The following is a 23,582-nucleotide window of genomic DNA, read 5'->3' as shown; positions in this document are numbered from 1 at the left end:
CCTTTGAGCTCAACTAAGCTGCACTTCGGAACAACAAATCAATTGCTACCTTAATACTTACCACTTACGCCTTAAACACACCACCTGAATTCAGTAGCCTAAAGCTAAATTTAGCGTAGAGCTAGATTAGAAGACGTGTTCTCCAACCTGCTCTACCAGTTTCTACCCATCTGTAGAAATATTCACTGCTCCTCTTCTCCAGCGACTTCCACCGTTCATATATCTCTCTATAGCAGTCTAGGGCAAAGGATGCCTTCTTTTCCGCCTTCTCATACGCAATGTAAATTTTACATTTTTATACTCTTGCAACTAGTTGCTACAGAGTATTATAGTTTTGTTCACCTAACGGTTGTACGTATCACCTAAAACTAAACGAGATAGATATAGGGTTATATATATAAATGATCAGGATGACGAGAAAAGTTGAAATCCGATTGACTGTCTGTCTGTCCGTCCGTCCGTGCAAGCTGAAACTTCAGTAAAAATTGAGATATCTTGATGAAACTTGGTAAGCAGGTTCCTTAGTAAAAAAAAAACAAGTTCTAGATGAGCGTAAGTGAACCACTGCCACGTCCACAAATCGCTATTAACCGAAAACATATAAAGTGCCATAACTAAGCACTAAATTAAGGTATAAAACTGTAATTTGCACAGGACTTTTGTTCGAAAATGTCGATCAATGTGTGAGATACGCAATAGAAATTCAGATAGAATCCTTTTCCTGCAGTAGTAATTCTATTTATCGAAAATGGGTAGAATCGGGTCAATACTTCTCTGAGCCCCCATAACTAAATATAAAGATATATTGACCAATATTTGAGTTATCTCCATGAAAATTTCAGAAAGTATTATTATATCATTGTGCCTAAAATAAATACAACTTCACCTAGCCCCCATATAACCATTACCAGGATTGTTGAACATCCGGCTGTATTAAATGTAAATATGTAAATATTTATGTATATACATAAGTCAGTGTATAAGTAATATATGGTGTATGTATATATAAAATTGCTAAGATCCCGATCCTCTGCTTGAGGTTTTACATCTTAAGGTATTTCCCTGGCTTTGATTCCAGTAATTTACAAGAGTATAAAATGTTTCTTGGATACATTTATAGAATAACGAACTTTTTTCATATTCAAATTACACTGTGCTGTTTTTATTTAAGTGTTTGTTTGCAACGAAAAATATTTATGAATAAATTTCCGAATCACCTGAGCATTTAAATAGAATTGAGTTGTGCGCATTTACGACGTGTCTTGTTGTTATATATAAATAAAACCGCAATGATTCACATCCGCTATTGGAAAGGAAAACAAGTATTAGTATACGTGAATATTTAGACTCCTATTGCTTGTTGACTTGAAAGTTGCTGAATTTTCATTATATAATTACCGTTTTACATTTTAAACACTTTATCGCGTTTAATTCCACTTGCTTGCTTAGGTAAGTATCACATTAGCACATTCATTACTTCGCATTCAAAGTGGGGGGCGCAAAAAGTGGAAGTTGTGCCACTGTTAAATGCACCACAATGCTTATCTATGTGCATTAATGCATTTGCAATTAATCACTGCATTTTAATTTTACATACCAACAACCTGGTATAATTATACAAGTGAATATTGAAATTAACTCTCATAAATCAATTGGAAATTGATTATTTAAACGAATGTTGATTTATCTATGTATTTAGAAACTTTTTTAAATAAACATTTCAAAATGGATACCTAGGTATACCTTCTTCAAACAATTATTATTTTTTTCTTGTTTTGAAAACAATGTAATCTAAATGATGTACGAAGGCGGTTGATATGCACAGCAGGCATAAATACTTTCAAGGTTACATCCCATATCTTTCATTCAAGATAGCACAGTTCGGATTGTTGCTTTATTAGTAATATAAAAATAGTTATTTTCGACTTATTTATACTCATTTTAATATTTATAATTTTTCAATGGACAATAATCTGCCATCATAAGGCAACTATTAAGAAAAACGCAGCAAAGACTCAAAAGGAAAAATTCCATAACGTCAAAAACTATAAGTACTTCGAAGTACTCTAAAAAACACGGTCATATAGCTGATGTGGTTAAGCTCCTTATTTTATATGCGAACGAGATACCGGAAAGTCGTATTTCCGAAAGTCCTGAAGAATTTTCTAATCATTTTCTTGAATTGCATAAAAAACGTGCAAAATTATTTGTTGTAAAGGGGGATCTATTTTGAAGATCGCTACTTTTTTTAAAGAAAAAACACAGAAACATCAAATTTAATGGAGTTTATTACTATTCGAAAGAACACTCTTTGGCATTTATTTTATGAAGATTATCTCTTTCAAATGTTGGCCGCGGCTACGTTTTAGATGGTCCATCCATTGAGTCTAATCTTCGATGACTCGTTCGAGCATTTCGACTGATAATTAGTGAAAGACACACGTGATGTTTTGCTTCAAGGCCTGAATCGAAGCGGGATTGTTCGCATAGACTTTGGACTCTACATAACCCCACAGGAAACAGTTTAACTTTAACTTTGTACCTCTAGTTGGGTCATCCGTTAAAAGAAAATGAAGAATTACACCTAAAATTTGTTACCTTCCTATTTTGAAGTAAATGATGTTATATTCAAATAAATCACGTATATTTATTGTATTTTTACTTATTTTATTGAACCCTATGTTAAACTTAAACTCTAATAGTAAAAATTGTGTTTAAAATTTATTTTTGTTTTGAAGATTTTAACAAAAACATGTGGAATCAACGGTTTTAGTGCGACAACTAATTAGAAACGAAAATATTTTATCAACAAAAAAAAAATTATATTACAAAATCTTGCCCACTTTCAGTTACTATTTTGTTGGTTATCTATTCTATATCTATTATTGCTTCATATCGATTCCACAGCGCACCAATGGTGTAGCTTGCCATATCGCTCTAATATCATCACAAAGAACATCCATATTTGGGATATTTTTGGTTCATATGGCTCTTTTAATATCACACAGAGATGTTTTATAGGGTTTAAGTCTGGGCTGGACGATTCCCACTCCAAAACATTGATAAAATTTTCATGAAAAAACCGTGTGTGTCAACTTAGACGGATGCTTTGATTTGTTATCTTCCCTATAAAATGCAAATTTTCCTCAGACCATGGCAATTTGACATTTTTTAGAATGTGGACGTATTTCTCCTTGTGTAAAATTCCATTATTCTTATGGAGTAGACCTCCACCATACTCAACTACGCGTGGAACATGGCGAGGATCAAATTCTTCAACAATTGAACGGCGAACATACCTTCGACCATCAGGACCTAAGCGATTAATTTTGGTTACATTGTTCCAAATGACATACTTCTGTTGATTTGTTGTCTTAGACCAATAAGAGTTGACAAAGTCTACGCGTCTTTCTACGAATTTTAGAAGTGGGTTCCTGCGTGCTGTCCTGCGGTGAAGTCTAGATTCGACCAAACGTCGCACATAGGAGCATTTGGTCTCAAAAACCGGACAAAATTATTTAAAGTAATTTTATGAATAAAAATGTAGAATTAAATATAATAATGCAATATGTTAAAATAAAACAAGTAAGGAAGGACTAAGTTTGGGTGCAACCGAACATTTTATTAGGTCTACAACTTTGCTTCCGCCGTTTTTTTTTTGTAAATTTAAGGCTTTATTGTATAAAAACGGTCCAGAAATCTTTTCCCTTATTCCCTCAAAAAGCAATGCTTAATTAACACACGAAATGCTTTGTGATCCATTTTTTTGTAAATTAACACAAGTTGCTTTGCAAAAATTCTATATTTTTTCAATACCTTATAAAAATCATGTAGATGGTAGTAGTAGAGTAATAGTATTATCTATGTATGTGGCAGCCTCAGTAAAGCGTGGACGGGTCCTCAGCCGCACTCTTCTTGGAATTAAAAAAGAAAAGCAAAATTTCCCGCAAATGTCGAGAATTCGGCTCAAAAAGTGACAATTTCAGTTGAGAATACGTTTGGGATGCAAACAGATCTCTATAAATATTTTATTGGGTTAATGTTGACACAAATGTCCAAGATCGATATAAAACGTTTTAATCGACCAGTGCTTGACCCTAGAGACATATATTGGAAAACGGTGGAAGTAAAGTTGTAGACCTAATGTATTGAATCTATTTGAGAAGGGGGTAGTGCCGACCAGATTTTAAAAAAATATTCCCTCGTTTTCATTTAGGTACCCTATATACAATCAGCAATCATATGGAGCAAAGTCAAGAGGATGTCCAAAAATCTTGGTAATAGTTATACGAGGTTTGACAATTAAGTAATGAGACTGATTTTATTGCTGCGCTTGTGGTAAACTTGTGTCCTTGAAATTCTCTTTCTCTTTTTCCGGCATCCCTCCTCTCTCCATTGATATATGTACCATCGCTCTAGCTTGTTTAGGTCACCTGCTGCGTCAAGTTGAGTAGACGTGTGTTTGTGTGCTCGTCACGAAAATGGAAAAACGAAATCAAAAGCAACGCGTCGCCATAAAACTTTGCTCCAGATTGGGCAAAACAGCTTTGGAAACGTACGTTTAAATTGTAAGACTGTATGGTTATAGTGCTCTTAGACGTGCCCAGGTCTGGTTGTCTCCGCGCGCCCCCCGCCCGAAAAAAGCTCGCATGAGCAAGTCGAAGGTGAAAACGATGATTATTGCCTTTTTTGATAGCCGTGGAATCGTCTACAAAGAATTCCTTCCACCGGGGAAAACTGTGAATCAAGTCTACTATTGCCGAGTACTCGAAAGATTGCGAAAACGAGTCAACAGGGTGCGCCCGGACATCGTCCGTAACTGGATCCTGCATCACGACAACGCGCCTTGCTACACCGCCCTCAGCGTGTCCCAGTATTTGGGCTCTAAAGGGATCGCCGTGTTGCAACAGCCGCCTTATTCGCCCGACATGTCACCCTGTGACTTTTTTGTTTCCTAAAAAAAAATCGGTGGTCAAAGGAACCCATTTTGAGTCGATTAGGGACATCCAGGCGGTCGTGACGAGGGTATCGCGGACATCCCAGTCGAAGAGTTCCAGAAAACGCGCTGGAATCGCTGTATAGCTGCCCAAGGGGACTACTTTGAAGGGAATGGCAGAGTTGTAGAATAATTTTCAAACATACGGTTTTTATGGAATCAGTCTCATTACTTAATTGTCATACCTCGTATAGGTGGAGAGTTGTGTTGGAGGGGTCCACTTTTCGCGCAATTGTATCTATTTTAGGCGCAAAGATATACTGTTATGAATAAAAAAAGTCAAAAAAGTCTTGCGGTATTTTCGCTAGTTGGCGCTGAAAGCGCGTAGTTCTAGTTTTATTCGTCGCATCGGGTCATTCTATACCTTTTTGGAAAGCTCATTTCACGTGCTAACACGTGTTTGATTGATTGTCGTTTCTTTTAAGTCGTTCGAGAGTTATAGCGTCGCAAACATGGAGCAAAATAAAGAGAAAATACGGCATATTTTACAGTACTACTACGATAAAGGCAAAAATGCATCTCAAGCCGCCAATAAAATTTGTGCAGTTTATGGACCCGATACAGTTTCCATTTCCACCGCACAACGATGGTTTCAACGTTTTCGTTCTGGTGTAGAGGTGGTCGAAGATGCGCCACGCTCCGGTAGGCCTGTCGTTGAAAATTGCGATAAACTCGCTGAATTGGTCGAAAGAGACCGGCATAGTAGCAGCCGTAGCATCGGTCAAGAGCTGGGCATGAGTTATCAAAAATTCATTTCAATTTCAATAAAATAAAAAAAATTAATAAAAATACCGCAAGACTTTTTTGACAACCCATTATGTTCTGCAATTTTCATTGGTTTGGCCCAAATATTGGCGGATATATTCAACATAAAGTGACCTAGAAGTTCTAAAATCTTTATATTAGGTATATGGGGGCTCAGGAAAGTATTGACCTGATTCAACACATTTTTGACACAATGAAATACTATTGTCAGAAAAGGATTCTGTGTGATTCAATTCATTTTCATATCTTACACATTGAACGATCTTTTCCGTCAAAAGTCAACTATTGGTATCGGGTTCACATATTCGGTACCTAGGGGCTTGAACAGTTTTGGTTGGATTTAGACAATTATTGGTCAAAAGGTAGCTTACTTTAGGGAATTATTACCGCAAAATTTTATTCCGTTATATTAATTAATTCTTTATTTTTGTACTGGAAAGTGAAGGAAACAAATGGAATCTTCAATTGTGTTATATGGGAAGTAGGCGTGGTTGTAGTCCGATTTCACTCATTTTCACAGAGTGACACAAGAAAATGAAAGTAATATTCCAAATTTTGTCGAAATCGCTCAGTCGGGTCCCGAGATAAGGGATTTCACCAGAGAGTGGGCGGTGCCGCGCCCATTGTCCAAATTTCACACCGGCTCCGATAGAGTCCCCTTATACCATCTATATACTCGTACCACCCGTATAGAATAATTAAGCAGGATTTCAGTATTTAATTAAAAAAATAAATAAAACAGTACTCATTTTATGCAACTGACAAACTTTTTTCAACGCGCTTTTTTTAAAGGGGGAAATACGAGGAAAATGTTTAAGCTTATATTTTAAGTAGAAACCCTGTAGTTTACTAGAAAAATAATTCATAGCTCGACCTCGCCCGAAACTATAACAAAAAAAACTAATTTCTAAAAAAAGAAAAAAAAATAGTTTTTTAACCAAATTAATTTTTATATCATTAATATTAAATACATACCATGTTGTCCTGAATCCATAAAAAATATTTTGAGGAATTCCGTTCACGCAATAAAAAAAAAACACTTGCAATTTTGAGAACAATGGAGAGTTTCGCGAATAAGCACGTGCGTTCTGAATGAAGTCTAGGTTCCGACTAATTGTGTGGCAATATAGCGGCCATTTAATCGGTTCATTGTAGAACGGTTATTTAGGTACCAAAAAAAATCAATTTTGAGTACCATCGCCGAAGTATGTAATTTTCAATTTTGTCCGGGTTTTTTGGGGTAAATGCTCCTTCCTATGTGCGTCGGGCAATTGTTCTCTTGGATATTTGGACATTGTATTCGTCTTGAATTTCACGTAGAATGTCAGTGGAACTCTTTTTGGGTCTCCTCGAGAGACAGTAGTAGGTCTGCGGTATATTTCTGTTGAAGTTTTTCAAGTTTTTTCTTTGCGTGTAACATTGGAAATAGTTTTAAAATTCTGTATATGCTTAAGGACATTCAAAACAATTTTCTTTGAGCATTTGACCTTATTCGAAATTTCTTTGCACATCTTTCCAGACCTACGAAGGTTAAAAATGTACAGAGGCAGCTTTTCCTCATTAAAAAACTTGAATAATACATTTTTATATATTTTAAACCACAACTTTGAAACACATCCTAACCATAAATCAATAATATTGCTAATAAAAATACAGAAGGAATTCGAATACTTAAAAAAACTGTTTCTTATTAGCTGTTAGGATTATAAATAACGGTATTTCAAAATTTTTTATCATTATACTCAACAGCCACCTACAAAAAAGAGAGCGTTTCTAATTAGCTGTCAACGGCTGTATGTACATCCGAAAAATAAAGAAAAATGCTTAAGAAAACAAAAACAAAATTTACCGAAATTAATTGATGAAGTATTTGTTAATAATAACAATATATAATTTTATAAAGAATATATGTAAATGTACCTAAAATTTTAATTTTTTTCGATGTTATTAAAAAAGCCTTGCCAGATTGACCATTTCGCCTTCTGTGCGCTGTTATCAATCACGAGTGATGCCGAGCAAATGGTAAAACTCGTAAACTCCTGATGAAATCGTCATCATCATTTTTGCGACATTAACTTTTATCGCTTGTATGGCAATGCAATTTCTCACTGCACATTTCCACACACATACATATATGTACATTGTACATACATACGTATATATATTTATTTAATTTATGCAATATTAAGGTGCTTGATTGCCAAATGTTTTTTATTGCTATAAAATTAATTGATTTAACATTTTGCATTGTTGCCGTTGCCATTGCTGTTGTTGCTTTTGTTTTGATTACGTTCACGCTTTTAGCGCTGTCGCTTGCACAGTGATTACATTCGACGCCGCAGTGTTGTTGCTGCCGCGTGTCTGGCATTATGGTCGATTGCATTTCGCATTGAAGTCACTTTACATATTTGCATTCCATTTTTCCATTTTATGGGCAGTAATTTGCCAATCGCATTGAATCACCCTCTCACTTAACGGCATTTAACTATGTTTGTAAAATAACCAACTCACACATACACACATACTGCCGCTGCATTGCGAGCACACGGGCGCAAACTGCAATTGTAGCAAACAGTTCACCGTTATATACCGCCACCCCATGTCGCCAATTCGTCCCATCTCTTCCTTTTCGCTGCGCCGTCGGCCGATCCGATTGCGATCGTTATTGGCTAATTGCTTTGGTATTTGTGGTGACCCATTTTTCTCCATAATATCGACGCATACACTTACATATGTATGTACATGAATATGTACGAATATGTTGAACTCAACTCTGTTGCAAAATTTATTATGGAAAATTGATGGCAACACTTTCACAAACACACACTCAAGCAGGCACGATTGCACCAACAAATGTGCAAATGATATAAATATATCATGAATATTTTATTTATTTTGTATTAAATGAACGACTTGCTGCTATTTAATTTCATTGTTATTGTTGTTATTGAAGTGCAGCCATTTGTTTGTGTTTATTGTATACATGCGTATGTGTGTGCGAATGCGTGAAGCGAACAATATGTATATATGTATATTTTCGGTCTGTTGATTTAAAATTTTAATTGTGGGCCGTTGCATTTTTATGAGGTCATTAAAAAGCGCTTAAGTGAAATTGAATGGGTGCGGTGAAAATTTCTGTGATTATGGCTATTTTATTAATGCGAATTTCACCCATTTACTGTGTGCATATGTATGCATTGAAGTGACTTTCATCATTTTCGAATGAATGCGCACAATTTCAAGTGGCACTTTGATTAATTGCACCGAATCACTGATTATCGTTTGATGCTTTCCATTGTTTTATTTGTATGCACTCATTGCACTGCATTTATGATGAAAGTTGCAAATTATTGATGCCAAAAATAATTGTTTCGTAAAAATGTGTAATGGAATTAATTGGTGATTAATTATTGAATGTAATTCATTATATATTACATTTATTCAATCGTGTCTTGATAAATATTTTCGCTCGGGGAAGGATTTGTTAATTTAGTTTTATTATACATATATTGTCAATATATTGCTCGCCGAATATATTGCTAAACTCATTTCGGCTTGAACTTGATATTTTAAGTGCAAAAACGGGCTAAAAAGTATCACGCCAGTTTTGAATTAAACGCACAATAGCTCTTAAAGCACAAACTTGTTTTTGCTGTATTTTCCTTCGCCAACTTCTATGGCCAATTTTGTCTTCGAACGGGAGAAAATAATTATTTCTCCCTAAAAGTTTATATTGGGTTATTAAAAAAGTCTTGCGGTATTTTTATTGAATCAATTCGTGTGGCACCCATACATCGGGCTTCTTAGTGACTCTAAGCATCTTCAAGTGGTTTATAACGGTTTGATGACTACTATGCCGATCTCTTTCGACCAATTCAACGATTTTATCGCAATTTTCGACGACAGGCCTTCCGAAGCGTGGCGTATTTTCGACCACCTCTACACCAGAACGAAAACGTTGAAACCAGCGTTGTCCGGTGGAAATGGAAACTGTATCGGGGCCGTAAACTGCACAAATTTTATTGGCGGCTTGATATACATTTTTGCCTTTATCGTAGTAGTACTGTAAAATATGCCGTATTTTCTCTTTATTTTGCTCCATGTTTGCGACGCTATAACTCACGAACGACTTAAAAGAAACGACAATCAATCAAAAACGTGTTAGCGCGTGAAATGAGCTTTCCAAAAAGGTATAGCATGACCCGATGCGACGAATAAAACTAGAACTACGCGCTTTCAACGCCAACTAGCGAAAATACCGCAAGACTTTTTTGACAACCCAATACACAGGCCGAAAAAAGCAAATTTTCCAGATTTTTGTCTTAGAAAACTTCTTTTTCTTCTTTACTGACGTAGACACCGCTTACACGATTATAGCCGAGTTAACAACAGTGCGCCAGTCGTTTCTTCTTTTCGCTATGTGGCGCCAATTGGATATTTCAAGCGAGGCCAGGTCCTTCTAGAATACTTTCACAGCTGAAGTGTTTTCGTCCATTCGGATAACATGATCTAGCCAGCGTAGCCGCTGTGTCTTAATTCGCTGAACTATGTCAATGTCGTCGTATAACTCATACAGCTCATCGTTCCATCGAATGCGATATTCGCCGTGGCCAACGCGTAAAGGACCACTAAATCTTTCGTAGAACCTTTCTCTCGAAAACTCGCAACGTCGCCTCACCAGTTGTTGTCAACGTCCAAGCCTCTGCACCATATAGCATGACGGGAATTATGAGTGACTTATAGAGTTTGGTTTTTGTTCGTCGAAAGAAGACTTTTCATCTTAATTGCCTACTCAGTCCGAAGTAGCACCTGTTGGCAAGAGTTATCCTGCGTTGGATTTCCAGGCTGACATTGTTGGTGGTGTTTACACTGATTCCAAGATAGACAAAATTATTTACGACTTTAAAGTTATGACTATTAACAGTGACGTGAGAGCAAAGTCGCGAGTGCGATGCTGTTTGTTTGCTGACAGGAGATAAAGGGTGATTTTTTAAGAGCTTGATAACTTTTTAAAAAAAAAAAACGCATAAAATTTGCAAAATCTCATCGGTTCTTTATTTGAAACGTTAGATTGGTTCATGACATTTACTTTTTGAAGATAATTTCATTTAAATGTTGACCGCGGCTGCGTCTTAGGTGGTCCATTCGGAAAGTCCAATTTTGGGCAACTTTTTCGAGCATTTCGGCCGGAATAGCCCGAATTTCTTCGGAAATGTTGTCTTCCAAAGCTGGAATAGTTGCTGGCTTATTTCTGTAGACTTTAGACTTGACGTAGCCCCACAAAAAATAGTCTAAAGGCGTTAAATCGCATGATCTTGGTGGCCAACTTACGGGTCCATTTCTTGAGATGAATTGTTGTCCGAAGTTTTCCCCCAAAATGGCCATAGAATCGCGAGCTGTGTGGCATGTAGCGCCATCTTGTTGAAACCACATGTCAACCAAGTTCAGTTCTTCCATTTTTGGCAACAAAAAAGTTTGTTAGCATCGAACGATAGCGATCGCCATTCACCGTAACGTTGCGTCCAACAGCATCTTTGAAAAAATACGGTCCAATGATTCCACCAGCGTACAAACCACACCAAACAGTGCATTTTTCGGGATGCATGGGCAGTTCTTGAACGGCTTCTGGTTGCTCTTCACCCCAAATGCGGCAATTTTGCTTATTTACGTAGCCATTCAACCAGAAATGAGCCTCATCGCTGAACAAAATTTGTCGATAAAAAATTTTCGAACCGAACACTGATTTTGGTAATAAAATTCAATGATTTGCAAGCGTTGCTCGTTAGTAAGTCTATTCATGATGAAATGTCAAAGCATACTGAGCATCTTTCTCTTTGACACCATGTCTGAAATCCCACGTGATCTGTCAAATACTAATGCATGAAAATCTTAACCTCAAAAAAATCACCCGTTATTTCGCCTTGCCTTCGTTCACTGCCAGACCCATTTGCTTTGCTTCCTTGCCAGGCTGGAGAAATCAGAACTAACGGTGCGGGTGTTGAGGCCGATGATATCAATATCATCGGCATACGCCAGCAGTTGTACACTCTTATAAAAGATTGTACCTGGTCGATTATGTTCTGCAGCTCGAATTATTTTCTCCAGCAGCAGATTGAAGAAGTCGCACGATAGGGAGTCACCTTGTTTGGTATCGAACGGTTCGGAGAGGTCCTTTCCGATCCTGACGGAGCTTTTGGTCTTGCTCAACGTCAGCAACCGTATTAGTTTTGCGGGGATACCAAATTCAGACATCGCGGCCTAAAGGCAGCTCCTTTTCGTGCTGTCAAAAGCAGCTGTGAGATCGACGAAGAGGTGGTGTGTGTCGATTCTCCTTTCACGGGTCTTTTCCAAGATTTGGCGGATGGTGAATATCTGGTCGGTTGTTGATTTACCAGGTCTGAAGCCACATTGATAAGGTCCAACCAGTTTGTTGACGGTGGGCTTTAATCTTTCACACAATACGCTCGATAGAACCTTATACGCGATGTTGAGGAGGCTTATCTCACGGTAGTTGGCGCAGATTGTGGGGTCTCCCTTTTTGTGGATTGAACAGAGCACAATTAAATTCCAGTCGTTGCACATGCTTTCGTCCGACCAAGACTTAGTATTATTAAAAATTGTTCATAAAAACAAATATTTATTGATTAAAACAATAGGCTCGGCTTAGTCGTTTTCAAGTAATGTTAGTCACTGTCTTTGAAAATACCATTTTGAGAAAAATGCGTTTAAAGTTTGGCCTTCTACTTCCAAGCACTCTGAAACGTCTTTTGTGTAACTTAGAAAATATTTACCGCAACGATATGAGGTACATTAAGAAAATAAAATATACATAACTCGTTTTTTTTAAAATGCTCACTGTATATAACCCCTTACGAATGCGTACAAAATAAAGGCCAATAGCCGCAAATCAATATAAACTTCAGATTTTGGCTAAACACAACATAGAAAGATATAAAACAAGTGAAGTGAAGACTAACTTTTTTTATCTACTACGATCTTTTCGGTCGTCTCTGACATAAATTGTAAGTCAAGTGATAAATAAGTCATCAATAAAGATATACACATGTGAGACAAAACTATTAATATTTTAAAGTGAAACTGCTTATCTCAAACAAATGTTATACCTCTCATTTTAATACAATGCAACTTATTTTTGACAGATCTCGAGGCCCAGCAAAGACCTTTTCATAAGCATATCTTCCGAATTTATTTTTAAAAGTTGGAAGACAGAAGATACTACAAAGTTAGCAATGAGCTTATAATATTCATTACTTTACTATGTACAAAAGCTCATGAAATCTAAAAGTCCCTCTACTTGCAGAATATACAATATATCTTGTAACATTATCCAAGGTTAAGCACATCGATTCACAAAAGCAAATACATATTTCACCCTCACTTTTCACTCCTTTTTTCTTCGTTTCAAAATCTAAACATATAGCATACAAACAAATTTATTTATTGCACCGTTCGCTCTCTTAGGGTGACAGCACCATACTATATATGGTCACTTCGGAGTTTGCCTTCCGTTTATATTTACATTATTGTTGTCGTTACAGCTTGTAAAATTCGCATATATCACAATTTTATAGTTTACAATAATTGTTGCACTTTTATTGCCCGCCCGTGCGCGGCGTCTGGCAGTGTTGGCGGTGCTGCTGCTGCTGTTTATTGTCATTAACATCGATTATTTGCAGAAATTCCATCAACGCAACGTTTAACGGATCATAAAAAATGTGCAACACGCTACCGAGTATTCAGTGCCATCGCAACGTGCGCTGTGGCATGAGTTCATGAGCTTGGTGCTGCCTGTTGCAGCTGCACTTGGGACTGCCCAGCTTACGACCACTGCTGTGTGGCAGGCATTTTACATTTATGTGTGTATTTATAAGTTATGACCAAACATACAAATGTACATATGTATGTGTTTTCCGACTGTCGATGGCTATAGAACCCGGCAATGACGGTCATTATGGGATACTTAATAATTTCACAGCCTTTATGGTAATTTTAATGACATCTATAATGGCCAGTGTATGGGACTTATAATCATGAATTCGCTGGGTGGCTTTCCAGGAAATCATGAGCGATTTTATGGTTGATTTTTATGTTGCCCTCAACTGTTTCTCTTGACAGAATCAGCACTGTGCCTCTAACTTTTACATATGAACAAACTTTCATGTAACGAAAGCCTCTCTGAACAGGCTATATTATATTTGACACCAAGTTCGTAACACTCAAAAGGAATCGTCGGAAACCCAATAAATTATACATACAACTTGTATGTACATATATAAATGATGAGGGTGACGAGCTAAGTCGATTTTGCCATATCCCCCTCTACCTGTATATAAGCGAACTAGTCGCTCAATTCTCGAGATATCAATTAAAATGTGCACATGTCCTTTTCTCCCCAAAAAGTTGCTAAATTCTCGGAACCACTGATATCGGATATTATAGCTGATATGCCATATAAATTGACCGATCAAAATTAAGTTCCTGTAAACAACTTGTTTATTGTCCAAGGCAACAATACAATCTCCGAAGATCGTTGTATTTAGTCGTTGTATGGAAAACTTTTCTATTTGACCTGATACCTCTTTTCAAACTCATTTAGCTAATTTTAAGTCAGGGGTATTCATCTACCACAACCTTGTGCCCCACACATCCCTCATTCGATCTCAACAGCTTACCATCTGAAACAGGAAATTGTAGATCACATTTCACTTCTTGTTTCTTTAGGAAGACATTCCTGGTTTTCAAAGCTGAAAAATATTTGTTTAGGGACTATTATTTAAAGGAAACAATAAATAAAACAACAAATGGCGCGCTTCCTGTCATAAAAAACTTATTTACCTGCATGTCAACCGTTTTCCACAGAAGTTAATGTCATTTAGTTCGAGGAAATCAACCGCAAATAGTAATTTATGTTGATGTGAAGGCATACTTGTACTCCTATAAATTCTTATAAATATATGTACATATGCAGAAACAATAAATATTTATAATTGCAAATGCATAGAATTTCACCAAGAAGCAGCAATGCAAAATACAACAAATTAATGGAAACCTTTGTTGCACAGACTGCCACAAGTTGTTGCATGCGTCAGCACTGAGTGCGACTATGACCGAGCGACCACAAGCACAGTTACAGAGCCAGACGCCAACACAGACATCCCACAACGTGCCGCGAATACAAATGCAGGCGTCCGCGAGGGGGCAAGTCAGGGCAAAGCGGTTAGCAACATCAGGCAATAACTACTGCAGTCGCACTGCATTTATAGAAAAAAAACATGTTTTACTCTTTTGTTATTGTTGTCCAATTATTGCTAAATGTCGTTTTATTAATTGTTATTAACAATTCTCGCGAACATACTCGCCTTTATTTGCATGCCGCTACACACTTCTGTTCATATACACACCATATATACAGGTATATATGTATATACTTGTATATATACTACATATACATATGTAGGTGTACATGATTGTGATCCGTTAAGTGCAATTGTAGTTATTATTAGTTTTTAATCGCCTCGGAAAACCATTATTCTTCCACTCCCGTTCGGTCCGTTCGGCTTGTCTGTATGTATTATATGAGCTTGTGCAAATGCCGTCTGTTGTTGTTTTCAATTTCTACATGCAGGTCATTTGCATTCCCCTTCATACTCGACTGCCAATTTAGCTTGTTATTTCATCGCTCACTCGGCTTGTTTCTTTTAAAAATCTCTGTCCTTAGCAAGAGCGCTTGCACTTTAATTTTGCATACGATTTTTCTGTTACTATTTATTGTTGTTGCGTTACTGATTCATTTGTGCGCACAGATGTTCTCTTACCTCACCGTCAACTCATTTCTATTCTTGAATAATGCAAACTTCAAATGCAAAGCTGGTAAATAAATGTACAGTTACACTCGAAATAATGCTTATTTCATCTTACTTTAAACTAGAAAGAGGAATGTTATCCTTATTTATTAGACAGGAGCGCACCACGTAAAATTTCTCAATCACTGCATCCCCGATATCGGACTTTCATAGGTTATAGCTGTCCTACAAAATGACCGCCTAAAAGCAAAATATCTTCTCCATCGTCTCCAAAATTCCTTCCAGGGTGTTACAAACTTCGTAGCAGGGTTTACAACACAACAAATTCTAATTCAAATTCAAATTCTATTCTTAAATTCAATATTACACCTTGAAATATACTGCGACGGGTTTTCCTAACAGTTTTCAAGCCTAGGGTTGCGAATTTTTTAGTTAAAAATTTTTAAATTAAAAATTAGATTTTCAATTTAACTCATAAAAAAAATTTTAATTCTTAAATTTTTAGTCCCAAATATCTTGGATTAATAATTAAAAGTCAAATGAAAATTTAATTCATATTTAAAACAATTTATTTTGTTTATTCTTAATTATATGCTTGGAATTCAAACTTTTGGTCTTTATTTTTCAATCCGGTAGAAATACTTTTTAATTTATTAATTTTTAATCAATATTTGCAAACATGATCGAGCCACTTTTTCCACCAGAAAAAAGAACTTTTATCAGAACATGAAATTCAATATTTTTAATGATGAACAAAAATATCACAACTAGCATCATTTTGAAACGAATAGCCCAAGTGAAAAAAAAATGAAAATTTCATAGCTTTCGGGTTAAGGTTACTACTCTAAGATAAAAATAGGTTTTTTTTCTAGCAACATTTCAGCCTATGCAGTACCATATATAAATCTAGAAAATTAGATTTAGATTTGCAAACCTATCCAGAGGCTATTTTAAGGTAAAGAATATATGCAAGGTGTATATGAATGCATCAAATACTATGTTCGTTACGACCTAAAAGTCAAGCACTTTTTGCCCAGTGTATATCTGCTAAAAACACTTAAACGCTGCTATTACAAATACAGTAAACAATTAAAAAATATGCACAACCCATTTGAGTGAAATCAATTGAAATCTAAATAAAGTCAAATTAGCGACAATACTATGCCAATCTCAGAGTACAAATTGAAATTTAGCAAGTGCTACGGTAACAAGCATATTTATGTATGTACAACAACAATAATTATTGTGAAAACCGCAGCTGCATATCAAATGACAAGCCGCAACACAATTAGACAGGAAAGCTGACAGTTGTTTTTGCACATAATACTTATTCACTTTTGTTGTTGTTGTGCCAATTGAATGAACGCCGTTTAAGTGCGTGAAATTAGCAATAAATGCGAAAGCATTCAAGCACTTGAAGGTGTGTGCAACAACGAGCTGCGGCAACGCACGAAGTGACAACAAAAACGGACCGCCGCCAACGGAATGTATCCCCGACACCTACGAATATGTCATGGCATGCAGAAAACAACAACGATAGGACTTTAACGGGCAGCACCGCAGGCAAATGAGGTTACAAAGTGATTGACAGCATCGCTTGACAGACAGCATTGTTGCATTGCCGCGTGCCAACCAAGCAGACAAACACTTAAGCGCTCGTTTTTAGCGACTCGTATGATATGCATTAGCATTCTTCATTACCGACAACATATTTATGAGCAAATACACCGATAGACACTTAAGATTGCAATATTATAATTGTTTGGTTATGTTTTTATGCAAAAAACTGCAATTTGTTTACCCACAAGGCAAAGTCACCTTCTTTGTATAAACGTTTCGACTTTTTATTGTGCCTTCATTTCAGATGCCAATCACACAGTCAAATCGGGTGTTAAGAAGAAAAAACTTGCGAATGCCTCTGCCGCTGCTGTTTCCGCCACGAGTGCAGCGTTGTTGGGGTCAGCGTCGTCGACAGTTACGCCGCCGGCGTCTTCTTCGTCGATGCCTGTACCGGATGTGAGTCCTACTGGTAGTAGTGACAGTCTTATGCGCGATAAGCAATTCCCGACCGTTAGCACACCGCCCGCCTCATCTTCCGTGCCTGCTGTGGAGACCACGGAGGACGACTCAGATTCCGGATCGACCGATGCGCGACGCAAGAAGAAGGCGCGCACCACCTTCACAGGTCGCCAGATATTCGAATTGGAGAAACAGTTCGAGATAAAGAAGTATCTCAGTTCGAGTGAACGCACGGAAATGGCTAAGTTGCTGAATGTAACTGAAACGCAGGTGAGTAAATGAAGCATTATTAATACAAGTAGTTTCTAGTCTCTAGTTTAAACAAATATTAGAAATTCTAAAAATCATTTCCGAATTTAATTATTTTATAATACGCCGTAGTATTTTCAATTAAAGTTCATTCTTATCAAAATTGTTCCTCTATTCAGAAGATAATATTGGGGTAAAAGCAAGAAATATTCTCCAATTATCCGTAGCTGGACTGACTAAAAGTTTAACTATGTTCGTTTCGGTCCCGTTAGTTCGATAGTCTTGTTAATCTTGCCTGTTGTGTCAAATATCCACGTAAAAAATAAAAAAGCCACATATTAAAAAATAACTCAGCTTCTAATTACTTCCGAAAACTTCATGTCTGTCTGATATAGCTTGTTTGTTGCCGATATCGGACTACCATAGCATATAGCTGCGGTACAAGCTGAACGATCAGAATCAGGTTCTTGGATGAAAAACTTTTTTATTTGTCGAGATATCTTCACGGAAATTAGCATGCATTATTATCCAAGATAACGCTACAATATTCGAACAAAGTGTTCAGGTCGGATTACTGTAGCATATAACTGCCATACGAACTGACCGATCAAAGGCAAGTTATTGAATGGAAATTTTTTACTTGTAAAGGATATTATAGCTTCCATATCCGAATATAAAATAGAAATGAAGATCTCAACTATTTAGGCCCAATCAACACATTTTCTTCGGTTCTTCCAAAAATTTGAGACAGAATTCATGGTTTCAGATTGAGATAACAACTCCTACAAAATGTATTTGCTCTCGAAAACAACGAAGGATTATGAAGAAATCAAGCACAGAAAAACAAATTTATCTTAAGTCTTGATTGTGCGATAATTTGTTATATTTGCAGACTTACATATGTACATGCAGGTATGTATGAATGTGCATGTTAGCCAATAATTTGAAACTTTGATTACTGTGCAAACCTTCATGAGCAAACACATTAATTGACTTCTAATTAGGAATTTGCATAATCAAACAAAAGCTTCGAATATTGAAAGTGTGTGCAAGTATAAGTAAGTATATTTTACACATATATGAGCACATAAGCTACCTAAGTGAGTGCCAGTGTTGTATGCCGATTTCTAGGGTTTTCCGCACAACAGTAAAATAATATGAAGATTTTATTCACCCAGTATGTGCCATATTTTAATTTTATTGAAATTAAGTGGGCATGCTTACTAAAACCTAATATAGTTTAGCGATAGGTTAGGTTAAGTTATAATGGCCGGCAAAATAGATCTACTGGTCCTTAGTAATTCCGGACGGAGGTTCAGTTTAGTTTAAGGTGTAATATTCGTCTTAAAGAACGTTTTTTGCGAACTTTAAGAGCGACTTGATAACTATGTTTGATAGTTCGTCTAGCCCTTTGACTGAATATTGAGGGAGCAAGCGAGTTTTCCTCAGATGCTTTTACATATGATCTTGGCGATACTGTTAATCGCTAAATATGAAAAAAATTACAACAACCTAAATTCGTTATCTCTAATATAATGTTTTTGGTTTCTCTGTTTGAAGTTTTTCTAATGTATCCGTATATTAAAAAGTCTGAAAGTAAGCGAAATGTAGTAATGAAACTAAGAGCGTTTATGAGCTCTAATATTATCTAAGGTCATCGGATACCTAATATGATTATAAGCCAGTCATAATATTAAATTCTTTCGCAATGTCTTAATACACAATTTTACCAATACCTGAAAACATGCCTCCGACTTTGATCTCTGAAAACTGCAATAGAATAAAATATTCGGTTACACCCGAGCATATACGTTCCTTTTTATAAATAACTCTTAGGAACTTGATTTGATTGAGTCGCTTAGTTTTCGGAATCAGGTGAAAGATAAAAATTTTAATTATTATTACAATCCGCTCTGCAGGTAATTGCTACGGTATAATAAGCGAAGCATAAAAGCTTTCGAGTCCAGAGATGAAAATGTAGTATACTTTAAGGAGGTTATACGATATTTTTATGTTTTTATGGTGTGTAGAATATGCGCACTTATGCAAACTGTTTTACTTTTATTGGATTCTATTTATTTTTATTGTCGCGTACTGCTTTGCACAAAGTGTAATAATTGATAATAATATATAATAATCTCCGATGTTTGTAATAACTAAAACTAATCGTAGTGCAATATGAATTCTTCCGCCGGCCGAGCCAAACTACCAACAAGGAATATTACTTAAGCATTATGCGTGGTTTACATCGCGCTATTCGTCTGAAACGGCCGGAATTATAGACAAACAACTCTTGGTTCCTTTAACACCATAATGCACCATGTCATGTCACACTGTCAAGAATTCTTCGCGCCTTTTTCCCAAAAAACTCGACTCATATCGCAACCACCATATTCGCTTGAGTTGGCTCCGTGCGACTTCTGGCTATTCAACAAACTTAATGGGTCAATCCGGCAACACCGTTTTGACACGATTGAAAAAATAAAAACCGAATAGAAGAAAGTCTTTAAGACTGTACTGATAAAGACTATTCCAACTGTTTCAAGGACTGGAAATGTTGGCAAAAATACATCCTATCGGACGGGGATACTTTTAAGAGAATAAAATTTATTTGGAAGAATAAATTAAGATTTTACGTAAACAAATATTATATATTAGTTTTCAAATTTGAACGTTTTCTCAAACATAGCCAAGTGACATTATCTCACTAATATCAGTGGTATAAATTGAGATCTTCTCGTGCGTTACCTGTGCGCTTGACACACTACGTTTTGTTGCGACCTTTTCATAAAAGTTGGATACAGTGTTTAGCTGCACCCGAACTTCCTTCTTTCTACCAGGTAATTAAATGAATTCTTAACATTATTGTCATATATGCACACCTGTACATTATATAACATATTCTCCTGTGTTTTGCAAACATTTTGTTGCATATGGCATACGAGTATAAATAATTTTGTTCTTACATAATACTGCTGAAAATTATTTGATCAACCCTAAACCTCTCCGAGCAATAGGCATGCAATAAGTACTTGTAGTTCCCCGAAATTCGCTCAAGCACTCAATACCACAAGAAATGCTCTACAAACTAATAATTATTATTACAAGCTACAATTTGCAAAGGCACATTTACAACCGCCACGCCCAGCTACGATGTACATATACCTTTTTATATCAAATATCTGAAAGGTATGTTTGTGCGTGCGTGTAGTTGATTACGTTGTTTAACTCGGGAGCCGTACTGAATTAATTGTCATTGTTGTTGTACATTTTACGCACACGCTATGGGTTCCATAACCGAAACTTTTTGCAAAAATTTAACTAATTAAACTAAGCAAATTTCCTACACACACACATGCACATCGGGTGCAAATGCATAAGTGGCTTGCAGAATGGCCTTATCGACCTTCCCGTAAGCATTATGCATTTAGGCATCACTTAAGTAGACAAGCAAAATCAGCAGCTCAGAGCTCTGAACAGCGCTGAGGAGCAAAGTTCACCGCAAGCGTTTGTTTGCCACCAACAGACTCGAAAGCTCTAAATATGCTTTGTTGATGTAATTAAATTGTTATTGCTGCAACAACGCACACACACATTTGGTGTTGTTATGAAATGCGAAGCAATATCTCAGCTTATAGCACACATACCGCTGTACAAATGTACATGCAACATTTAATACTCGCAACATACATATTTCTTGTAAATTCCGCCCCTCATAAGCTGGGTGCATAGTTGAAATTGTTGGCAACAGTTTTGGCTCTAATATGCTGTTCAATATAATTAAGTGCCACGCCGACAGGCTTTAATAGCGTGTACATGCAAGAGTGCATATGTGTGTTTCAGTTGATATTTGTAAATGCAACGCACATCCTGTGCGATAATACACCGAGCCGATGCAATTATGCATCCTGCCAGGCCACTCAACCACTCAGCCGCTCAGCCATTGAAGCAGTCAAGTAGACAAGCATTCAGGCTTATAATAGCATTGCAGTTAGAGGCGTGCTTGTGTGGATGCATCTGTGCACACACGCAAGATAAATTGCTTTCGGGCTTATAATATTAATAATAGACTAACACTTGTGCTTTCAACTCACACATAGGCAAAACAAACAAACATAATCGAATGGCACGCAAACAGCCACAAGGAGGAGATTTCAATGAACGGCCTCCTCGAAATTAACTATTTCATATGAGCTTACATTTGGACTGTGAGGGTATGTGTGTCGGTGTGATACAATCCTCGCAATATAGTATGTGCGTACATGTGTGCTTGACTGGTTTATGTGCGACATTAATTGGCTCGATTGAATATGTCATGGCATTAAATAAATAGGTGAGCACACACACATGCAACCAAATATAATTGTATTATCGTTAAAGGCCGTTATTTACATCCTTACATATATGCCAAATCGATACACAAAAATCCACTTAAAGCTGTAACAACTGTACACTAATAGTGAAATAATTGGGCTTCAGAATTAGGGGTGAGCAGTCACTCATATTAATAAATGTTTAAGCTTACTTTGTTATCAAACTGATAAGGACGTCAAGAGGTATTTATAAGAGCCCAAAATTCCTGAACCAAGTAAGCATGGAACCTCCTATTTATTACGGCAAAGCAATGAAGTTGATCCAACTCAATAGAACACTTTTTGATTTGACGAGATATCTTCAAAAAATTTCACAAAGACTTTTATCCGAGGGAATGCTACAATCTCAGAACATGTTCTTCACATCGGAACAGCATAGCGTATAGCTGCCATTTAAACTGACCGATCAAAATCAAGATTTTTTGTATACTCTTTTATGCCATAAAAAATAAAGCTGTGTAGAGTATTATAGCAGTTAACTTTTTTTCTTTTATTAAATTCCTTGTTTTAACTAGATAGATAGATAGATAAACTTAAAGGCGAAAACACAACTCTCGTTTGCCATTTTGAACATACTGAATAGAGATCATCATAGATATTAATCAATTATTGTTTTTTTATATTTTGTAAGCAACGCGAACACGAAAAAGTTAAAAATTAATCAATTTCACATAAATTTCGTAAATATTCCGCCAAACAAAAGACAACATATATTTTTACTTTTATTGGTAATTATGCTTTTTGACTATGATATGATCTGTGCGTTTTTAAATGAAAGATTTTTATGACTGCCACGTACTAATTTGCTAAATCGTCTCAAGTCACAAAAATTGTCTCTTATTCAAAATCTCAATTTTAGAGACTTGTGACTGTAGTAGTATTTCACAACAGGGATGTTTTCAATCAAACAAACCATCCGCACATTTTCATGTATATTCACTTCCAATCTATAAAATATCCTGAAAATCTCCCTGGACAATCGATGAAGACAGCAGATTCTAACGCACCGGTCGACATATACATAGATGGCGGCACCAGGAGCCGCTAGAGTCAAAAAGTCCTGTTTACTTTGGAACCCCCTTGTATATTATTTTACCGTTGCGTTTGTCAGTTTGATGACGAATCAAAAATTAGTTAAACGCACGGGCTTGACACTCGCTTACGCAATACAGTATGCCACCATTATGAAAAGGAAAAGTGAATACGAAAAACATAATTTTTAAAACGCTATCGCCTTACAGAGTTGAATTTTCGTGATAGCGAACATTTTCACTTGCGCAACGCCTTACGGAGTAACCCCCGTTGCTTGGTAAAGATTAGACGATATTGTTTCTGTCTTATGGTTTGAACAAATAA

General features: G+C 36.4%; 1 protein-coding gene across 15 annotated transcripts in view; it reads left to right on the top strand.

Moving 5' to 3' along the window:
- Positions 1-23,582, top strand: part of LOC105233786 (uncharacterized) — a 109,574-nt gene that overhangs the window by 56,788 nt on the left and 29,204 nt on the right. For all 15 annotated transcript variants that reach the window (XM_049447138.1, XM_029548345.2, XM_049447137.1 and 12 more), the window contains one exon: positions 17,450-17,874. In XM_049447138.1, the coding sequence (XP_049303095.1) occupies positions 17,450-17,874 (425 nt within the window). The remainder of the gene's footprint in view (positions 1-17,449; positions 17,875-23,582) is intronic.

The sequence above is a fragment of the Bactrocera dorsalis genome, chromosome 2 (assembly GCF_023373825.1).
Source record: "Bactrocera dorsalis isolate Fly_Bdor chromosome 2, ASM2337382v1, whole genome shotgun sequence".
NCBI classification, from domain to species: domain Eukaryota; kingdom Metazoa; phylum Arthropoda; class Insecta; order Diptera; family Tephritidae; genus Bactrocera; species Bactrocera dorsalis.
This window is presented reverse-complemented; position numbering and strand designations above follow the sequence as displayed.